General features: G+C 45.1%; 1 protein-coding gene across 2 annotated transcripts in view; it reads left to right on the top strand.

Moving 5' to 3' along the window:
- Positions 1–22,556, top strand: part of LOC108804386 (laminin subunit beta-1-like) — an 88,255-nt gene that overhangs the window by 1,184 nt on the left and 64,515 nt on the right. Inside the window, exons 1-2 of one of the 2 annotated variants that reach the window (XM_018576100.1) lie at positions 11,381–11,647; positions 17,360–17,463. In XM_018576100.1, coding sequence (XP_018431602.1) covers positions 17,409–17,463 — 55 coding nt within the window. In that variant the 5' untranslated portion in view covers positions 11,381–11,647; positions 17,360–17,408. Of the gene's footprint in view, positions 1–11,380; positions 11,648–17,359; positions 17,464–22,556 lie in introns of those variants that run through there. The other variant, XM_018576101.1, reaches the window with a different exon arrangement.

Raw genomic sequence — 22,556 nt, 5'->3', positions numbered from 1 at the left:
CACCGAAACCAGGGTGCTGTAAAATGCTAGGGTTCCTCCAGAGGTTGCTAGGGGTTCCTTAAGCAATGCTCAGTTTCTGTCTCTGTGATAAGCTACCATTGGCTGTAAGGGGGACATTCTTCCCACTGACCACCAATGTAAGGGACATTCTTCCCACTGACCTCCAATGTAAGGAACATTCTTCCCACTGACCACCAATGTAAGGGACATTCTTCCCACTGACCACCAATGTAAGGGACATTCTTCCCACTGACCACCAATGTAAGGAGCATTCTTCCCAATGACCTCCAATGTAAGGAACATTCTTCCCAATGACCTCCAATGTAAGGAGCATTCTTCCTACTGGCCACTAATGAAAGGGAGATTCCTTCCACTTACCACCAGTATCCTAGGACCCTTCACTGACCAGCAGTGTAAAAGGGAACTTCTCCATTAATTGTAAATGTAAGGGGGTCATGTTCCACTGAATTCACTGAATGTGAGGGAGCAATACAACCAGGGTCCCATAGAACTCTAGGGTTCCTCTAGAACCATGGTTCTCAACTGGTGGGTCATGACCCCATGTTCTGTGGGTCGCCACGTTAGCCACGTACCTTCCACTTTTCCAGGTGAGAGGCTCCTCAGCCGCCTCCTTTTGCATCACTGTCAGTTCTTGCGCGCTAAACAGCCATTTAAAATATGCTGCCCGGTGCCGAGTGTCAGCTTAAGTTGGGATGGGCTGGGGCTATGGCCGTGATGGAGCTGCATCCATATGTACAGCCCCCTCACGTGTCCTATAGAGGTGCCTGGACAAGAGTAATGTCACATTCTGGTTCCCGGCACCTCTACAGGGCATGCAAAGGGAGCTATACAAGCATTGCACATATGCATGGAGCTCTGTCACAGCACAGCAGCCCACACTGGGCCCCAGGCTGAGGATCAACTCCAGTTCTTATAAGGTATGGGGACTGGGTGGATTTTTTGAACGGCACCCCAAATGCACCTCACACCCAAAGTTTGATCGCCCACACCGAAACGCACGGTACCGCAATGATGTGCGTTCCATTGCAGTGCGACTTGGGTCGCGACCTAATGACCAAGGACAAATGTGGGTCCTGAGGTTACACAGGTTGAGAACCACTGCTCTAGAAGTTGCTAAGGGTTCCCAAACAATGGCCAATTTCTGCCTCTATGATAAGCTACCACTGGCCACAATGACCTTTTTGGGTATCTCAAGGAGGGGCATTCTCCCCACGAAGCAGCAATGTAAGGAGCATTTATTTTCACTCACCCCTCTTGTATTATGGCCATTCACTGACCACCATTGTAAAGGGAACTTCTCCAATAACCACCAATGTAAGGGGCCACATTTTCACTGAACACACTGAATGCGATGGGTCACTGCAACCAGGGTTCCTTTCTCAACTAGGGTTCTGTAGAAGATTAGGGTTCCTCTGGAGGAGACATGGGGTTGTTTGAGCAATGAACACATTCTGTCTCTATGATGAGCTACCACTGGGCACAATGATCTTTTTTTTAGGTACCTGTGTGTGTGTGTGTGTGTGTGGGGGCACACTTTGCAGGGATATCTAACTAATAGATGCCATTGTACAACCTTAAAGTGTTTCAATGTGGTTTGCTGGGTGTGTTCGAGATGTGTTTTAACACACACTGTGAAAGAGTTCATTCCAAGAAATGTCACAATGTAGGTCAACACACTAATAGTAAATAATAGTGAATATGGGGCATTTCGTACATTTTTCCTAGTGATGGGTTCACATTAAAGAGACCCTGTCACCAGACCATTTACATTTTTAAAAAATATTTTCCATGTATGTTATTTACCTGTAAAAGCCTCCCGTGTGTAGACATACAAGAAACCCGAGACTTCTGCTGGGCACCGCCATCTTGGATGTGATGCCAGTGGCTCCAGCAGACTCAATGACACTCTTTAGCTGGGGAAATAGGCAAATTTGGCCCTCCGGCAGTGAGGAAACGATCAATCTCATGAGGCACTGCAAGACTCTGACAGCTGCAGGTATGACATCCAGAGGCAGATGCATGATGAGATTTGCAGTTTCGCCACAGTGGGACATTTGCCTACCACTGCTCTATAGTATTCCCCAACGCTTCTCCCCTGGCAGCTACATCAAAGGTTATATAGGGAGTTGAGGGGCGGAAGAGCTGGATCAGCACAGAGAGTAATTAGACACCCCCAGAAGAGGAGAGGGCTATGACCTGCAAAGAGGGAGGGGGTTTGCAAGGGAATCGACCCTTCCTGGAGTAGTCACATTTTCTTGCAAATTTAAAGGCAAGTCAATATATATTATTAATGAATAAAAGGAAAAACTCTCCAATAAGCAGGGCCGGATTTCCTACAAGGCCAACCAAGGCCCGGCCTTAGGGCAGCAGGGAGTAGAGGGGCAGCAGGGGTGTAGAATTCCTATCTCCCGATGCCCAGGAAATGCAGTTCCGGGCGGGTAGTTATCTACATTTAGCCCGGCTTTGGGCAAGCAGAGCTAAATGTACAGCGGGGAAGCCACCGCTTGTTTTGTACAAGTGATCCCGGCGATGTCGCCGAGATCACTTGTATGCAGCCTGCAGGTCTGCCATTCTCCACACTGAGAGTGTGGGGGGTGCATTGAGGAACCTGGCCTCGGGGCAGCAGAGACAGTAAACCCGGCCCTGCCAATAAGTATTTCAAATACCTGATTTTTCCTGAGCAGTTTTTGTAAGTTGGTGACAGGGTCTCGTTAAGCAGACCTCGCATCTTCTATACTGCGTGCAGCACTATAGCTGCATACACTCTGCTGCTGAGATGCCGAGCAGTTTACTTGTTGAAGTGGAATTACTGAAATCTTAGTCACTCTTATTTACCCCTGGCACGGCCTCCTTCACGCTGGCACAATCTTCCCTTCAAGAGCCCCTGCCAGGCTGTGACTTCACCTTTTAGCATTAGTATTGTGCGCAGCAGCGGCTGGGCGGCTCAAACATTCTGCCAAAGATTATGTCACATATGCAAAATAAGGTGCCATGTGTAGACAATGGGAATGAGACTTTCCTCACTTACCTTTCGCACTGGAGCATATAAGGACTCCTATAACTGGAGGGAAGAATGGGGAACATCATATATATTAGCAAAAACTCAGCACAGTAGCTCAATGGGCAGCTCTGTGGTCTTGCAGCATTGGTGTCACGAGTCCTGCTCTTAGCCAGGACTGTTTGCATCTTCACCCTGAGTTCATGTGGCTTAGTTAACATATGGGTGTTGCATACTGGTTCCTGATGGTGACAACAGTGGACCATGCCAGTGTAATGTGTGCAGTGTGTATTAGACGTGTGCACTGGCAAAAAATGTGTTTTGTTTTGATTCGGATTTGTGTTATTTAGTTTTTCGGGGTTCGGGTGTGAAAGTCAATTCGGATTAGGATTCGGACAAAATTCGTTAGCGGTAGTTCGTTCGAACGGTCGTTTCGTTTTTGTTTCTTATTCGTTCATTCGTTGGCAACAAAGTGAGATTTAAGGGGAAAAAAATGTTTTTCTCCTTCTCTAAAGGCACTTTGCTGCAACGAACGAAAAGAATAAGAAACGAAAACGAAATGAACGTTCGAACGAACTACCGCTAACGAATTTCGGAAACGGAAATTCGGATTCGTTTGCATTCGTTATATATGTAATTCGGATTTTGGATACATGCGAATGTCCGAATTTCTGAAAATTCGTCCGAATCTCGATTCGGAACGAAACGAATCACACATGTCTAGTGTGTATGTAGTCTCCATCAGAAGCCTGTGTGGCAGGGTGACAACACAAAAGTACAGTTAGGTTTCAGGGACAGAACATTGTCACCCTACAGAAGTGTCTGCACAAGGACCTTCATGGTAGGATCACCAGGGATTATTTTAAAGAAAGCTGCAGATTTAGAAATTCAGACCTTTGCGCTTTCTTTTTTTGCGTGTAAACGTGCGTTGCATTAAGGCAGCACATTCAAACAAATGGGCGGGCAACCAACATAACATGCAAAAAAAAACAGTCTTGCACCATATTTGGCAATGCTGCGCACCAAAATGCGTTAGCGTATTAGGCCTGCTTTACACCTGAGCGTCTTTGCACGCGGATCTATTCTATTGAAATGAAAGAACAGTTTCTCTTTTTGATTTAACAAAATAAATTTGAAAGAATCCTTATAAATGCTTACGTTTTTGTAGAGAGGGTCCTGATATCATGATGATCATATAAAAGTGGCAACATGTGTGGACACCTTAACATAGGCCGTCCATGAGACTGAAAGGGTCAATTTACTGAGAGTCCCCAAAAACGTATTGATAAAAAGAAAGAAGGTTTTGAGAGAAAAACAGTTTCCTGGGCCCAGATATCTAATGCTTTGGGGAGGCGCAGGTGACATCACTGTGCCTACTGCTGCCTTGCAGGAAAACTAGGCACTGGAAATTCCTTGAGAATGCACTCTAGGTCATTGTAGGCGCACTTTTTTTTTAAATAAACATACCTCCTAACTTTCTGAGATGAGAAAGAGGGAGACCTTACAGCATGATATACTTAGGCAATGGACACCCCCCTGGCATGCCCCTTGGAACCATTGAGAATTTATATGCCAAAAATGTTTGCTTAGACCCAGAATTGTCTTTGTTCACCATTACTTTTCCTTTACAGCAGTCTTTGCAAATAGCAAACAAGATAATTAAGAGATAAGCTGTAGGTTTCAGTGCTGAATAACAATTTTGGTAGTTAAGTAGAAACTTTGATTGGATATCTGTACATCAGAGCAAAAAGAGGAACAGCTGAGGAGGAAAGAGGGACAGAGGGATTGGGTTCCAAATGAGGGACATATTTAAAATATGCATTGCGGGGTGCTGTCAATGATGCGATTCTTCCATTTTAATAGATAGTCCACGTTACAGGAAATGTGTACTTTGAAAAACATGGAGGCTGCCATTGGTGACCTCTCATTCTGAAAATGCTAGTTGCCATGCTGATCCAATGGCTTCAATGCTTTCTCAGTTCCAAAGGCAGAGGCAGCAAGAAAGTTAGCATTCTGGGGAGGCCAGCAATGGAAGCCCACATACTTCTCTAATGACAGGTGCACTTTAAGGATAGCCCAAGGTGCCACCATATCCATGTTGGCTGCGGCTGGCCGTTATAGGAGACATAATGGACCTGCATAGTTGGAGGGTCAATTGCTTTGTCCATAGAATATAAATCTGTGTACAATATTGATACATTGTGTCACTACTGTACGTTACTGGAATGCTCTTCATATGTGATCCACAGACACTCCCAGTAAAGAAAACTTCCCGCACATTACAATGCAGTACAAAGTGCATATTTGCAGAGCTGTAATCTTTCTTCGCTCGGGTTCCCGTCCTTTGGTTCCCTCGCTGAAACTTCTTCTGTGACAGCAACAAAGCCACACGATCGCGCCATTGTTTCTGGCTAGCTTGGCCCCCGCTCTACGCTCTGCGCTAAAGTCAGATGGGCCTGCTGGGACGCGCCCCAAGCCTGCCAGAACCATGTGTGTTGCATAAAGGATTTTCCTGCTTAAAAGAGGACCTGTCATGGCCATAGACAAGCCAGGATGCCAGGAAGAGGTTCAAGATGGAGCGACGTATTGTGATATGGAGCCCTCAGGTCATTAAAGTATATCCAAACATAAAGCTTTTTTTGTTGTTGTTATTTTGGATAGCTTAGGAAAGGTTTGGATCTCTGAAGATCCACCAACTCTATTTAGTCCCGTGACTGTTATAACTGGAACAGAATGCGATGAGTAATCCACATTTGTACGGTTGTCAACAGAACAGGAATAGAGGGGAATTTTTTCAATGGGGACACTCTGGGCCGTATTAACATAGGGGCTACTGAAGCGCCATCTCCAGGCCCACCACTGAAAATAGGCCCAACCAGCCCTGATCACCATGTAATGCCCGATGGCAATGCGGGCCGGCTGGGCTGAACACAATCAGGCAGAGGTGCCTGCGGCTCTCAAATCAGGCATATTAGGTGGCTGCTCCCTGGGGCCTTGCAGGGCCCCAGCAAGGAGCAAACAGCCACCTAATTGGCCACCTAACCTAATCCTGTCTGACTGACCGACAGCACCTGGCCCATGATGCTCTTAATCTGATAACAGATATAAAAAAACGCATTCAATGGTATAGTAAAAAGAACAAAGGGGAGATAATAGGAGTTCATTGTTAGGGTTCACACGCACTTTACCACTAGGGCCCTTCACATTGCGCACTGTGCACAGGACAGCATCCATGCAAAGTGCTTCTAGTATCAGATATCATTTAGGGCCCATTCACACTATAGTATTGGTCTAAATCTTTCTTACAGCACACAGTACAGCATGCTAGGTGCACGGTTTACTGTCATTCATTTTCAATGGCACCCTAATGCACCTCCTGTTGGGGGTGCATTACAGTGCCGCCCAGAGCATGGTACCACATTAACATGCATTGCATTGCCACGCGGTGAAAAAAAGTAATGCATGCAGGTTATTGTGATGCATGCCTGCCAAGAGATGTGATGGGTGCATTGAGAATGCACCAACGCACCATGCGGTGTACAATAGTGTGCGCTAAATGCGGGAATCCCACATATTAGCGCAATGCAATGGTTGGAATGGGCCCACATTGATATCTAATGCTAGAAGGACTTTATATGGATGGCAGATAGGCTGTGCACATCATCCTCATAGAGGGAGGCCACCAATAGTGTGTATTACCCCGGGGCATAGACACACATTTGTACCCGGATCATTTATCCCCCCTCAGGGAAGGCAAATTAGCAGAAAGGATTCCCTTTCCTAGGTGAGTTGTAGGAAAGAGCAGACAAGGTCATGTTTCCATTGTCTGAAGGGAAATATTATACAACTGAACCCACCATCGTGTCTGACTCTGCCATAACAGGAAATAGGTGATGGATTTGAGGCTTCTGTTTAGAAAACACACGGCATGCTGAACCAAGAGATAAAAACGTATGTACAGCAGAGGCAAGGAATGTAAACTCTTTATTCAAACTCACATTGCACAAGCTAGAAATACCGTTTGGTGTCTCCACCTAAAAATGAAATGAGAGCTCCAGGCAGGGCCGTCTTTAACGCGGGGCAAAAGGGGCAGTTGCCCCAGGCCAAGTCATTGCTGTGGGGCCCAAAGCAGCTGCCCATTGAGCCTGCAAAAGTTACACATGCAGGACCGTTCTGTTCACTATGCGATTGGCATTGCATAGTGTTGCTCCGCCCCTGCTGTACGTTGAGTAGCATGACCGCATGATGTCTCATGCGGGGTCACATATCACTCTGATGTCTCCTCCTATCAGGAGGATGTTGCAGGAGGTGAGGACATGATGGGGGCATGGCTGTTAGGGGTGGGGGGCCCCAAGAAATTGTTTGCCCAGGGTCCAATCAATATTAAAGATGCCCTAGCTCCAGACCCATCAACAACCCAAAACTTTCATTGAAATACATTCTTCAGAATCCACAAAGGGTGTAAAGTAAACTCACTTTGTGAGCACCAGATATCTTTGCATACCCAGATTCTAACTTGTAAAATCAGCAGTGACATCATCACCGTGCTGCACAGAGCCAGAGAAGAGCTGTGGGAGGGCCATAGCTGGTTCCATCCACTGCAGGCTGACTGTAGAAAACTACAGGAGGGGGCGGAGACAAGACCAGTCACCCTCCACAAAGAGGGAGAGCAGGAGTGAGTGGTCTTTATTACAGGAAACTCCTGCACAGAGGTAAAGTTTCACACTGGGTTTCCCAAACATATTGAATATATAGTATAGTATATTGCATATTTAGAAGTATATTTATATATACTGTACATTATTTGGGTTATTCACTATTGAGCCGAAGGATACAGCCATAGCTTCGGCTGATCCTTCGGCCGCCGGAGCCCTTCAATAGCCTGTACAGCAGCCGAGCAGCTCAGCCCAGCCGAAGGCACATGCTTTCATATGGCAGAGCCAGCCCTGATCTCACGGCTCGCTCTGCCATGTTGTAATAATAGATCAGCGTCCCCAAATGACCCGGGGACGCTGATCTGTCATTAAACAACAACAACTGTGGGGAGCCGGCCATGATGTCCCGGCCGGCTCCTCCCAGTTGTTATTTATTGGCCAGGACCTACTAGAAAACTCTGGCAGGTGGTGGCCATAAGGAAACAGTTGGGCGGAGCTAGACGTCACTGCTAGCTCCGCCCAATTGTTTTTAATTTTTTTTCTTTATTTGTCTTTTGTTTAAAATATATATTTTTTAATCATTTTGTAATTTATTTATTTTTTCACATGCTTTCCACTTATTTTCTATTTTGCTCGGTACCACCGAGCCGAATGACACTCAGCGGCATTCGGCTATTCACTCACTGCCGTTCGGCCACCTATGTGATTGGCTGAATCGAAATCCTTCTGCACTTTAGCTCAGCCGAATATGCAGAGCATGTTTTGTTGACCGAAGGCAGCCGATGTATGGCTGATTTTAGCCGATGTATGGCGGAAATCAGCCGAACAAGCCAGAAGTGAATAGCCGAACAGCGTTCGGCTCACTTCCCTTCGGCTGGGTTATTCACTCGGCTGACTTCGGCAGCTTTGTGAATAACACTCTATATGTTTATCGTCCTCAGATGAGGTTGCAGTTGCTATAACATATACAGTATATAATGATATACTAGAATCTACTTCTAAATCCAGGTTTGCATTTATTATACAAAAGCCTTTGTTTGTATTGTTCTTTCATACATTCCCATACTATATCACAAAATTCGAATAACTTTGCCCAGCACATGCACATTACAGTAAGTAGGATTTTTCACAAACGGAAATCACATTCAAGGTTAGAATTTCGTTCATTCAGATAAGAAATAAGGAAAACTTTCCACCGCGCTTCAAATTATCTCGTCACTGCAGTCAAGAACGAACATCGATTAGACTCCACTAAGCATTAGAAAACCAAACGAACATTCCAAAAACAAAAGTTCTCAACTGACATTCTCCTGTTGTTTGGCCGGCTTTATTTGCTCATCTCTAGTCGTACAAACGGAGATCCAGGACCTTCCAGGGGGTGAGGACATCTCCTGCCACAAGTTACACCCAATCTGTTTTGCGAGAAGCTCTCGTCCAATTAAGATGCCGGCTAATTATTCCTCCCGACCTCACGTATCCGCTCATTAATCCCGGAGAGACAAATTCCTGTTGCTATTAATTAGCTGCTTGGGAAGTTGTTGACATGTCGTGGTGTTTCCTCAGCCATTCATGCGCTGGTTATGTAGACAATACACAAGAAAACTTGGGACTCTTCCGAGGTAACCGTGCCCAACTGCGCAAGACGCCGACACCTGCCGCCTGAATAGCCGCTGGGGGGGGGGGGGGGGGTGTGAACATTCCAGACCAAGCTGTCAATCGAACAGTTACCCCATACACTGATGGTAAGAGCCCATTGTCATTAGGAAGGGACATCACATATCACTGGCACTGCTTCATATGAAACAAATTCATTTTAAATGAATATAAAACACATAAAACCGTCATGTGTTCATTTATAAAAATAACCATATTTTAAAGCCACTAAAAAGATTTTGAGCTTCATGTCATGCAGAGCAGGCTTCACCTCGGGAGATGGAACTTTGCAACATACAGCAATGAATGATCTGTGGTGCATTGTGGTGTCATCATTTTATAAACACAGCTCAATGTACATGAATTTCCGCACCCCACATGGAAATAAAAAAGGTTTCTGTCCGATTTTACAAGCTTTTTGGTAAATGGATTTCCTATCGCAATGCACATTAACATGAAGGGATCAGCAACCCACTGGACAGGTGCAAAGAGGGCCTTAGTGTCCTAGAAACTCTCCATGTAGAGGTTAGAGCTAACTGCACCACTTTTCGGTGGCAGTCCCCAATTCAGCACGTTCTTACGCCTTGGAGTCCTACAAGGGGCACCCCAAAACGTACCAGCAGTTGCTACATGGGAGCAGGGAGGAGCAGCTTCCTTCCTTGTAGACATGTGCGATTTGTTTCATTTCGAATCAAAATTCGTACAAATTTTCTGAAATTCCAACAATAGGGCACATCTGAATTTCTGAATAAGTGCATCTGAATGTGTCCGAATCCGAAATTCTGTTTCTGAAATTTTAGATCCCCTCCGAATTTCATTTAAAAACTAAATTGAATCGGACATGTGACTTTTCTGGCCAATCAGATGTGTTTTGGAATAGGATACTAATTATATATACATAATACTAAAGCCGATGCTCCAAGACCCGAATGGAGTTCGAATTTCCGAATAGCATTTAGGAGTTCCCGAATGCCATACGGGTCTGGAAGTCTCAGCTTTAGTATTCATACTTGTATATGGTTTTCTGTGGTATTCACAATGAATATTCGTTCGTAAACATGTCCGTGTGGGTGAGCTGGATCCTGTCTGCGTCCGAGCCGGGACACCCGCACCCGTACGGACCTGCACTTGAGGTGAGCGTAGGGGGCGTATGACCGCGTAGTCCCATAGAGAAGGACAGGGGCTGCGTACTAACCACATGCAGCACCTGTCCTTCCCGGGAGCTGCCTGATATGGCCGTACACGCAGCACGGCCATTTTTTAGTCCCATACACAATGAAATAATTAAAAACATTTATTGAATGAGACATGAACAAATGTCAGGGCCAATTGGGAAAAGCCAATGAATAGAGGAATCCCTGCTTCCAGCAGCTACCGAATACCCAAACAGATCCTGCATCTGATTGGCTGCAGTCACTCTTCAGCTGAGAATTTCTGTACATGCTCCTTCAACAAAAGTCATCTAAAAAATAGACTTTTTTCAAAAGATGGGAGAGCAGGAGGTGGGGGGAGGGTTTGTTGGGTGGGGTTTGCTATTGCTATTATTGATGCATTTGCAGGTCTGCTATATACTATCTGGCCTTTGTGGTTTGCCTGATGTCACTTTGAAAGCTCACATATTAGAGTGCTTACTGGCACACCTCTTTTACAGCAGCCAACCTATTACTAGATGTAGCTGCACCTGCAGCTGTGTTTAAAACTACAACTGAGCTGCTCCTTTGCCTGCGGTGTTTCTGTTATTTTGCCCACCCCGGCACTCTGCGACTCATCTTGTTTGCACCACTTGTGGAAAGTGCATAAATTACACCCAGCATAAGAGGCAGCGCACAGTGATGGCCGGGCAGTAGCCAGCCTGGTAGGACGTGGAAACAGGCCTGTAGCAGCGGGCCACAGGACGGTTACTAATAAAAAAAGCCGTAGAGGCTCCAGGCTTAGTGTATGACCCACAGAGCAGAAAGAATCAGGCTCTGCATTCCTGTAGCCTGGAAACCGTGTGCTCCCCTTTCAGACCTCCGCTCACCAGTGACAGTACCAATTTGAATAAGAATCGCTCCATTTGGAATCAGAATGGAGGGAGGGAGAGTGGCCCGGTTATTCCTACCCGCTAGCTCCATCCCCGCTTGTTTGTTTTCACATTGCTAGTGTTCTCACGCTGGAAGTTGGTAGAACACCCTCTGTGCACTGAGAAAGCTGCGCCGTGGCGGTCCCCGGGCCAAGCTGGCAGATAAGGCGCCCCAGTTATCTTGTGAGGCTTCCCTGAGTTTCGTCTGTGGACGCAGAGTCGTTGAAGGCGAGCAGGCTCTGACGCACAAGCCCCAAGGTAATGTATGGGAAGATAGAGGGATAGAGGACATACAGTATGAGCATGCATGGTGTGCAGAGAGAGCCAACATTACCCCTGGAGGAGTTCTATACTGCACCCGGAAATTGTAATTTCCTCTAACAACTTATTGTCAGTCGCATTTCTTAGCAACAAGTATCGCAGCTCCAATCACTTTATCACAACGTCCCAAAATAGATTTCCCTGGACACAATTCTCAGGAATAAAGATGGATGGATAGATAGATAGATAGATAGATAGATAGATAGATAGATAGATAGATAGATAGATAGATAGATAGATAGTTATGCATTTTATTGGCTAATTCAAGTTATTAAAGATGCAATCCTTTAGCAGCCCTTAGATTATGCAGTTGGGAAAATAAGAGTCTTTCTGCACTGATCAATGGATATTAATAACTTTACTGCTGGATATACACTGAGTGGCCAGATTATTATGACCTATAGATAGATAGATAGATAGATAGATAGATAGATAGATAGATAGATAGATAGATAGATAGATAGATAGATAGATAGATACTTACTGTATATCAAATGGCTGCAGACTGAAATGTTCAGTTTTCATTGTAATAAACCTTTTTTTCCCATTTCTCAGGCATAATCTTATCGTTATGCATTTCTCTTTTATATTACTTATAAAGTGTTGCAGAAAAATAGTCTAAATGTGTCTAAATAAATGATGTTGCTCTCCAGGGCTGACATACATGTTTATTCTGGAATGATTACTACAGCTAATTAGTAATTTTGGGCTCTGAGGATGAAGACAGAAAATCTGCCATTGCTCAGTATTCGGATGGATGGATTATGGGGGTGAATGTGGTCATTGTATGTAGTCTGGTCCTGTCTGAGGGATCCTCTGCTCAGTGACTTCAGACCTTCTTTATCCACCTAGCACTAGGGACATAATGGCTGGTGGGTGTATCTATAACATACAACATCCTAAACACCTGAACGTGTTGGAATCTGGAGCTTCTTCGGCCATTTTTATTGAAGAACCTCTTTACGAAGCCCTCATAATTAGTCATTACAATGTAACACGGGACATCTCTGTGTAAAGGGAATATAAGAAGTATCTATAATAAGCAAAGTTCCCCGAAAATACGGAATCCCAAAATAGGAGCTGTCTATAATAATCAAACAGGTAATGATAATGTAACAAATTTTAATGAGAATTAATAATAAAGTATAAAAACATATAAATACACCTACTGACAAAGAACATCTAAAATCAATTAAAATGGCAAACAAGTCCTCCCTGATATCGCCCTGTGTTGATAGATGTAGATGAGAATCTAGTGACCGTTAGTGATGGTCACAAAGAGTCACTGATATTGGACACAAGCGCTGTGTTAGGCAAGCAAATACTCAGTATCAAAGAAGAGAAAAAGAAGGAATTACTCACTTCTGATGTGGTTTAGGTGGTGAAACAATTCCTAACAAAAGAGACTTCAAGCATGCATGAGGTAATGGTCACAATAGCTGTCCCAGACTGCTGGTCCCCGGTTTCAGCAACTTTATTTTCCTGTATGTTGGTATAATTGCTGCGAGGCCTGCTGTGGATCCTCCATGTCGGCTCCTGCCTATGAAGTGGTATTCAGACCTGTGTTTGATAACAAAGCTGGAAGGTTGTATTCCATATGTGCGGCCGCACTAACGAATGCAGGTGAATAAAGATCCATGAGGAGTGTAGTTTTCTCTTAGTGGGTCCAGTCAGCATGGATTTAGCCAAAGAGGAGTGAACAGATAGTATTCAGAGTGAAGGTAGTACTGTCAGATCCACCATGATTTGGTTGGTTTGCTTTGCCATCAGTGTCCCCAAAGGGATCCCGTATATCCAGCAGAGTCTGCAGAGTAAAATCATGGGCACACAGGGAGGGCTGCACACACGTTTAACCCTAACGTTTCACCCCTACACACAGGGGCTTCCTCAGAGGGACGTCTCACGTCTCACGTCTCATGCTTGAAGTCTCTTTTGTTAGGAATTGTTTCACCACCTAAACCACATCAGAAGTGAGTAATTCCTTCTTTTTCTCTTCTTTGATACTGAGTATTTGCTTGCCTAACACAGCGCTTGTGTCCAATATCAGTGACTCTTTGTGACCATCACTAACGGTCACTAGATTCTCATCTACATCTATCAACACAGGGCGATATCAGGGAGGACTTGTTTGCCATTTTAATTGATTTTAGATGTTCTTTGTCAGTAGGTGTATTTATATGTTTTTATACTTTATTATTAATTCTCATTAAAATTTGTTACATTATCATTACCTGTTTGATTATTATAGACAGCTCCTATTTTGGGATTCCGTATTTTCGGGGAACTTTGCTTATTATAGATTTATGCTGGAACCCAGGAGTTTTTTGTCCACTTTATTGTTATTTGAGGCGCTTCTCATTTCCCCATTTGTTATTATTTTGAATATAAGAAGTAGTTTTGTTCCACCTTCCTCCTGTGAGAGGACCGGGAGTCCTACATGATTGTCAATCACAGAGGTGGCTAATTGTCACAATCCAGTGAGCTATTGCTACTGAACCATCCATGACCAATGCTTGCTGGGAGGGCGGGCCCCCATTAAGCAGAGTTGGGGCTTTCTCTTTATTTGGCAACCCCATTCTTATAGCTTTTATGTTGTAAACATTTTATTTTGATGTCCTTTCCTCAAGGGCACCTGAGTTTTAAATGAGCTGAAACCTCACACAGAAGAGTTCATTGGCAGGTTTATTCAGCTAATGGCACATAATATACTGATGTGTGATGTGTTTTTCAAATGCGCTGCAGTCGGCGGTATTCAGGAGCCGTGCCAGGTGGCTGCACGCTGCTCCTGGCACAAACAATGCAGCGCAGAACACGGTGAAATCATGTCACAATTCATTACTAGCCAACATGAGCACAGGGGCGTTGCTGTGGTTTTAAAGGCGGCGGGCATCCCTGGGCATCTAGAAGGTAATATTGTGGAGCTTGCAAGCAAAGCATAGTATAAAAAGTTTTGCCCTCCACTTAGTAGAAGACCTGGGTCACTTAGTAGAAAACATGGGGCACTCAGTAGAAGACCTGAAGCACTCAGCATGTGCCCAGGCAATAAGTGCTAAGGGGCCACATTCAGGCCATGGCCCACAGGCCAAGACAAAAGCCTTGGCCTGTGGGCCATGGCCTGAATGTGGCCCCTTAGCACTTATTGCCTGGGCACATGCTGAGTGCTTCAGGTCTTCTACTGAGTGCCCCATGTTTTCTACTAAGTGACCCAGGTCTTCTACTAAGTGGCCCAGGTCTTCTACTGAGTGCCCCATGTCTTCTACTGAGTGCTCCATGTGTTCTTCTGAGTGTCCCAGGTCTTCTACTGAATGCCCTAGGTCTTCTACTGAGTGCCCCAGGTCTTCTACTGAGTGCTCCATATGTTCTTCTGAGTGTCCCAGGTCTTCTACTGAATGCCCTAGGTCTTCTACTAAGTACCTCATGTCTTCTACTGAGTGTCCCATATATTCTACTGAGTGCTTCATGTCTTCTACTTAGTGCTCTGTCTTCTATTGAGTACCCAATGTCTTCTACTGAATGCCCCAGGTCTTCTACTGAGTACCCAATGTCATCTACTGAGTGCCCCAGGTCTTCTACTGAGTACCCAATGTCATCTACTGAGTGCCCCAGGTCTTCTACTGAGTACCCAATGTCTTCTACTGAATGCCCCAGGTCTTCTACTGAGTACCCGATGTCTTCTACTGAATGCCCCAGGTCTTCTACTGAGTACCCGATGTCTTCTACTAAATGTCCCAGGTCTTCTACTGAGTTCCCGATGTCTTCTACTGAGTGTCCCAGGTCTTCTATTGAGTGTCCTTGGACTCCTTTGACATATGGAGATGGTACAATTTAAGCATAATGCAGTTTTGGTACATTTTGTAATGTACTTTTCGGTTATTCCATCAATAGTTTTTTTTTTACTAAGCAATGATAATCATTAGATTTTTGTTTCAGTAGTGTCATCATAACGTGACATTACAGCTTTTGGACCCATTCATTTTTGTTCAGTTAAAAAGACTATATAAGTCTATATGTATCCAAACCGGTCATCATGGTATTGGACTTGATGGACATGTGTCTTTATTCAACCTCAAATACTATGTAACTATGGTATTCTGCCAGCCATTTTAATCTGGGTGCCTAGAGGTGCCCCATGTCTATTAGGACTCTAGAAATCCCCCCGCTGCCTGCAGACAGTGGTCTGTCTTGGTGCTTACTCAAGTAAGTAAAGGAAGACTATTCTTTAGACTTTTTAAACTTTTTTTTCTCTAGTGTCCATTCCTGTTTTCCACTTATATTCTTTTTGTCCTGCGATCTTTTATAATGGATCTTGCTAACAGAAAAGCAAAATGCAGCACCAGTAATTTATATGGGGGCTGTGCGGAGAACAAATATGGAAACATTGATTTATAAAGGGGCTGTAATAGCAGTGATCTCTAGCAATCTCGTGTAACGTGTGTCTCCAGTCTAAACACCTTTGGACTGATTGCAAGTTAGGTCTTATTCAACATCAGTACCCGACCTTACAAATTCTTTTTGTTGGCTGAAACACACTTTAAAATATGGTGGAAAGCCTTTCCAGTGGGGGCTGTTATACGGTAGCTGCGAAGGGTAGAGGCCAACTCCATATTATTGCTCATGGTTTTAGAACGGGATGTCCTACAAGTTCATATAAGTGTGATGACCAGATGTCCAGAAATCATTGCCCATATGGATGGTATGATAGTACTAATGGTTGTTAGTAAGGATGCACAGATACTTTTCGAGTACCAGTGCAGATACTTGGCATTTTTATGAGAACTACCAGGGTTGCAGCGGTTGCAGCTGGGACCGGGCTCTGGCACTCCACCACTGTCCTGAAATCATTAGTCTGTATTGTTTTAGAAAAACTGTCACATGACAATAAACAAAAATGTATCAGTACTCGTACTTGTAAGTACTCGGCAAGTACCAGTACTCGTACTCGCAAAACTGGTATCTGTGCATCCCTTTATTTATATTTATAAAAACAAAATCATACATTAAAACAGAGATGTACAAATCCCGGGAGCTCCGCGTGCTCCTTACAAATGACAGCGGCCTCCTAACTTTTGAATTTTTCTCTAGTGTAGTCTTGGAGCTCAAAAGTATCGGTACTTGTACTCGTACTTGTACCGAGTACTGTACTTGGTATCTGTGCAACCCTAGTTGTTAGCAATCAATGTATTCCCTTTACAAAAAATATTCCCGGACTTACATATAGGCAAAAACCTAATAAGGCCAAATATTTTCGGGGATGCAGGTAACCTTTTCCACCAATGCAATTAATAGACATCTCCCTCATTTTGCTGGACTCTGATATCCCAATTGTCACTGGCCCTTGCCTTAGTTTGAGAGCCAATGCTACTGACTTCTTCTTTTGGGAGGTCAACAGGTCTTTGTTGTGGGTCACACTAGAAGAAGAAAGGCTGTTGAGGGTCTGGACAGCAGCTATGTGTGAATGATGAATGAATGATGGGGGAGGTAAGTATGTGCTACAAAATATCAGTTGGACTTTTCTCTTTGTTTTTTACTTTGATTTAAAAAAAAAAGCAAAAAGCAAATGAAACAATTTGTAAAATACATTCTTTTAATATTTTCCTCATATTCAGTAATATGATTGGTCACGCTCTGATTGGATGTTTCTTCTTGCAGTAAGGTATTGAGGTCTTGGCTGTGAACTTTGACATAAACCCAGCTGCAGATGACTTTCAGGAGAACAATATGGCGACAGGAACGTCTGTCCCTCATCCTAGTTGGTAAGAATTCTGGACCAATGGCACACTGACACTGGGGTTGGTGGGCAGAACAATGCCACACTGAAACTGTGGTGCACACTGGGGCAATGACACACTGATGCGTAAGAGTTCCAGTACAGTGACAATGACGTCACAGAACATTGACACTCTAAAAGCTGTGTTCCAGGACAATGACATAGCTGTATTTTGGGTCTTCAAACAATAACACAGTGACATTAGGGGTCCCAGAAAAATGTCAGACTGACACCAAGGGATTTTTTTATAAAAGCATCCTGCATAGCCTATACTTGTCAGTGCCACCATGTATAAATGAACCAGGAAAATGTCAGACTGAGCACTTGGGGTCCGAGAACAATGGCCTACTCATGCATGTCCCACTTGGGGTCACAGAACAATGACACACTGACACTTGGACCCCTAGAACAATTATTCACCAATACCTGTGTCCCAGAACAATGACATAGTAGTACTCTGGGGTCCAAGTCCAGATACACACTGACACTTAGGGGTCCCAGATCAATGACACACTGACACTTGGGGGGACCAGAACAATGACACACTGACACTTGGGGGTCCCAGAACAATGACACACTGACACTTGGGGGTCCCAGAACAATGACACACTGACACTAGGGGGGCCCAGAATAATGACACACTGACACTTGGGGGGCCCAGAACAATGACAGACTGACACTTGGGGGGCCCAGAACAATGACACACTGACACTAGGGGGGCCCAGAACAATGACACACTGACACTTGGGGGGCCCAGAACAATGACACACTGACACTTGGAGCTGTAGTGTATTTGTGGACCTTGGACAGTACTACAATGGCTCTCTCAGGACAGTGTCACACTGCAGATGTAATTTTGAATGAAGTAATAACTATGACTCTAGCTCACTGTACTGACAGCCCTTCCCCAGCATGCGGAGGGTTAAAGGGACATTGTACCAGCTGGAGCGCCCTGTGAAGCATGGAATATGCGTCTTGTGATTCTAGTGAGGTGCAGTGGATGGGAAAGGAATGTAATCTCATTGCCTCATTGCTGGTGATTGTACAGGAACACGGTGTTCTGTCCCCGGACATCACACATCAACCTAATGGAGCTAATCCTGCTCAGAGCGCACCTGCCAGACATGTGATCAGTCCTTCGTATGATCACTCGCTCTGACCGTTATGGTCGCCATACACGTTACGATGTGACCCTACAATCTCCGTACAATCAACTCCGGATTCACCAACACTATGTAATATGAGGACCAATCGATTTGTAACCAATCAGGAAGGCCCGTGCACTACATAGTTAGTGGAGGATTTAAAGAAGAACTCCAGGCATGCAAAAAGTTAACCCCTGCAGTGGGGCTACCCTGGAACGGCAAGGGTTAACTGCTAATTTTTTTTTTCTAGGGGGCCCAAATAAAAGTAATATATTCACCTGCCTGTTCCTCAATCCCGCCTGAGTGCTAGACCGGTCCCCGCTGCCTCTTCTCCCCCCGGGCTCCAGCAGTCTAGACGCCTTCACGTCTAATACAGTGCATTGACTTGCATTAGACGTCAAGAACGCTGAGGGACATACCATAGTCAGAACAGAGGGGGGAGGGGTGGAGAGGTGAGCACTGACTGCTGCAGGATCTAGGTCTTCCCTGGTCATCTGGTCTGCTCTAGGTCATCTGTTCTAGAAATGGAACACGTAGACAGATCAAAAAAGTTGTGCGTTCTAGACCTGGAACAAGCACATCAGGAAAGTCATCTGTTCTAGACCTGGAACAAGCAGATCAGGAAAGTCATCTGTTCTAGACCTGGAACGAGTAGGCAGATCAGGAAAGTCATCTGTTCTAGACCTGGAACAAGCAGATCAGGAAAGTCATCTGTTCTAGACCTGGAACGAGTAGGCAGATCAGAAAAGTCATCTGTTCTAGACCTGGAACAAGCAGATCAGGAAAGTCATCTGTTCTAGACCTGGAACAAGCAGATCAGGAAAGTCATCTGTTCTAGGTCAGTGGCTCATGACATTGAGTCAGCATGACAGCCAGGCAGCTAGCATTATTATTATTGTCAATGGTAGTTTAGCTCAGCTTGTGTCTCCATTAAGCTGCAGGCAGTTAAGCTGTCTCTTGAAACAGTTGCAAGGTTACCTATGGCAGGTGCCCATGTCTCATCTGCCTGTTAGCATCTGCGGCTAGCCACACACTGTTAGAATACTAGAACAGTGCTTGCATCTGATTGGCTCAACACCCTCCTCTTCGAATTTGAGAAGTGAAATTCGAGCTGTGAGTGGCTAGCTTATCTCTACACACTATTAAAATTTGTACCAAGACAGCTGTCAAGAGAGACTTAATCCTCCTGTCCCATCGCACTCCTGACCGGACAAAACTCCAAATCCAACTGGGTGGGTGCGGTGGTGACAACGGATGCCTCCGTGAAATGTAGCTAGATGAAAGTAGTCACTCGCACTCCATGATATTAAAGTCAATGCTGTTTATTGACTGAGATAACACACATCTCCTTAGCGACGTTTGCCTGAAGACGGGGACCGCATGGTCTCGAAACGTCGCTAAGGAGATGTGTGTTATCTCAGTCAATAAACAGCATTGACTTTAATATCATGGAGTGCGAGTGACTACTTTCATCTAGCTGTCAAGTTAGGACATGCACCTGTTACCAGAGGCAAGAGTGGCGTGTCCAGTGTAGTTAAGCAAGGTCCGTGTGTTGGAAATACAACAGCTTATGCTGATGTAATATTGTCTTTTGAGCACTAGATGGCACTGTAGTGCAGGTCTAGTGTATGCTGGTTTTCTATACACATGTAAGTCAGTGTATTCCTGGGTTCTAGGATGGCTCTATGTCATTGTCACCGCACAGGATCATGTGACAAGAGTCTACAAGCTCTCCCTGAAGCACAATGAAAACCCTGCTGAAGCTGAATACAATAGGTTATACAATATTTTAATGAACCCCATAAGACTGAGTGCAGTTTTTTTTACTTTAGCACAGCTGCAGTCTGTGCTAGATAGCAGTTTGCCTTACCCAGTTCTGTATGGGCTTCTATTGAGGAAGCCTTATGTCTCTTGCTTATCATAAAGGATATGGCACGGCACCAGGACAGATCATGGCCATTGCTGGGCCGGCATTGCCATAGCTCTAGGTGTTGCATATCCCAGGGAAAAAGCCAGACCCCCGGGATAGATCATCCAATAATGGGCTCATTGTCAGACTCGTGGCTCCTCTGGCGCTGCTGTGGAGTGGCCACTCCTTGTGTTAGGTAATGTTTAGCCCAGGCTGGTGCTGTCTTCTGTAAGCTCTTAACATTCCTCCCATTCCATCACTGCGATTAACAGCTTTATAAACAGGTAGGAACATATTCACCTTAACTCCTTAGAGTCAGCCGATGGCACAAATGAGAGAAACAGGCCATTGGATCTCCCGCCAGAGTCATAGCCGTACGGCAAAGTATATGGGCCCATTGGTTGGTCCGTCTTGAGGCATTGCATCAATGCATGCACGCTCACCGTTGTCATGCTGCATGATCAGGGCTGGATTTCCAACAAGGCCTTGGGATTTCCAACAAGGCCTCGGGGCAGCAGGGAGTAGAGGGGCAGCAGGGGTGTGGAATTCCTATCTCGCGACGCCCGCGACATGCAGTTCTGGGTGCTGGGCGGGTAGTTGTTTTCTACATTTAGCCCTGCTTTGGGCAAGCAGAGTTAAATGTACAGCGGGGAAGCCGCCGCTTGTTTTGTACAAGTGATACCGGCGATGTAGCCAAGATCACTTGTATGCAGCCCGCGGGTTTTCCATTCTCCATGGGGGGGAGGGGAGGGAGGTTGGCAGGTAGGGGGGCGCATTGAGGAACCTGGCCTTGGGGCAGCAGCAGAGAGAGTAAATCCGGCCCTGTGCATGATGGCGTGCATTGTGTTCATGGGAATGGGCAGGCACTGTAATAAGTTGAGTATGGGAAGATTGGCAGATCTGGCGGATGATGTCAGATGGGGAAATAAATGGATGCCTATTGGCTGCTGTCTGCCTGTGCACACTATTCTAGACCAATTGAACCTGGAGGATGAATAAGGTGCCCAGAATAAGATGCTAAATAGGGAGAAGTGAATATTGAGAGATGTCATTTTCAGTGATTTGGGAAAAAATGTATCTTTTTTTTGCATTGTAGTCAGTGGGGAACATAACATTAAAGTGTTTAGTTTAAGGGTTCAATGGGTAATGTAGGATATGGAAGGCTAGAGATGAGTTTAGGTTTGGACCAAACCCGGTCTGAACTGACCTTCATGGGGCCACCCGTCCAATCAGCTGTGGGCCAGGGTATTCCCCACCCTGCAGCCGCACATAAACAAAGGGGGCGGGATGCTTGTGCTGATGTCACTAACCTTATCTGGCCACATTAGGGGAAAATCATTGACCAAATAAAGCCATGTGACCATATAAGGTCAGTGAGGTCACTGCATCCCGCCTCTTTGCTTACTTGCCGATGCGGGTTGGAGATTCCCCGGTTGGAGCTGATTGGGTGGCAGCGAAAGGAGCTCCCTTCTGTATTTGAAGGAGCTCAGGTCTGGTCCAAATGCGCTCTGAACCTGAGCTCATCCCTGCTTGGAACATACTGTATGTATGAAGCAATGAATGTGACTTTTATCAAACATAGATCAATCGCTTGTTACTTAAAACACATGCACCTGGCAGTTTTACCTGCATTGATGGCTAGGGTTGCCACCTTTTCTTCAAGCGAAACCCGAACACTCTAGAGACACGCAGACAATTTTTGGGGAAAATTAGTCGTGGCTTATTCATATCTAAATAGCGCCGCCCATTCATATGCAAATATTACAGGTGAGATTATTTTCAGTGGGGGGCCAGTAGCCCCTATCTTAATTGTGGTTGCCCCTGTCTGCCTGACATCTTGTGTCCGGGTTTCTGCTGCCATGAAACCAGAACACAGCATTCAAAACCTGGACTGTGGTGGCAACCCTAAGTGAATGTTTGAGCAATGAGCAAAATCAAAAGCTTCCACTTCAATCAAGTTTGCCTAAATCATTCTGCTCACCCCTAATGCTAATACGGTACACCTAATAATACCCAAAGTGACAG

This window comes from Nanorana parkeri, unplaced genomic scaffold (assembly GCF_000935625.1).
Source record: "Nanorana parkeri isolate BGI_ZX_2015 unplaced genomic scaffold, ASM93562v1 scaffold56, whole genome shotgun sequence".
Lineage (NCBI taxonomy): Eukaryota > Metazoa > Chordata > Amphibia > Anura > Dicroglossidae > Nanorana > Nanorana parkeri.
Note: the sequence above shows the minus strand (reverse complement) of the source record. Positions and strands in the feature narration are given on the sequence as shown.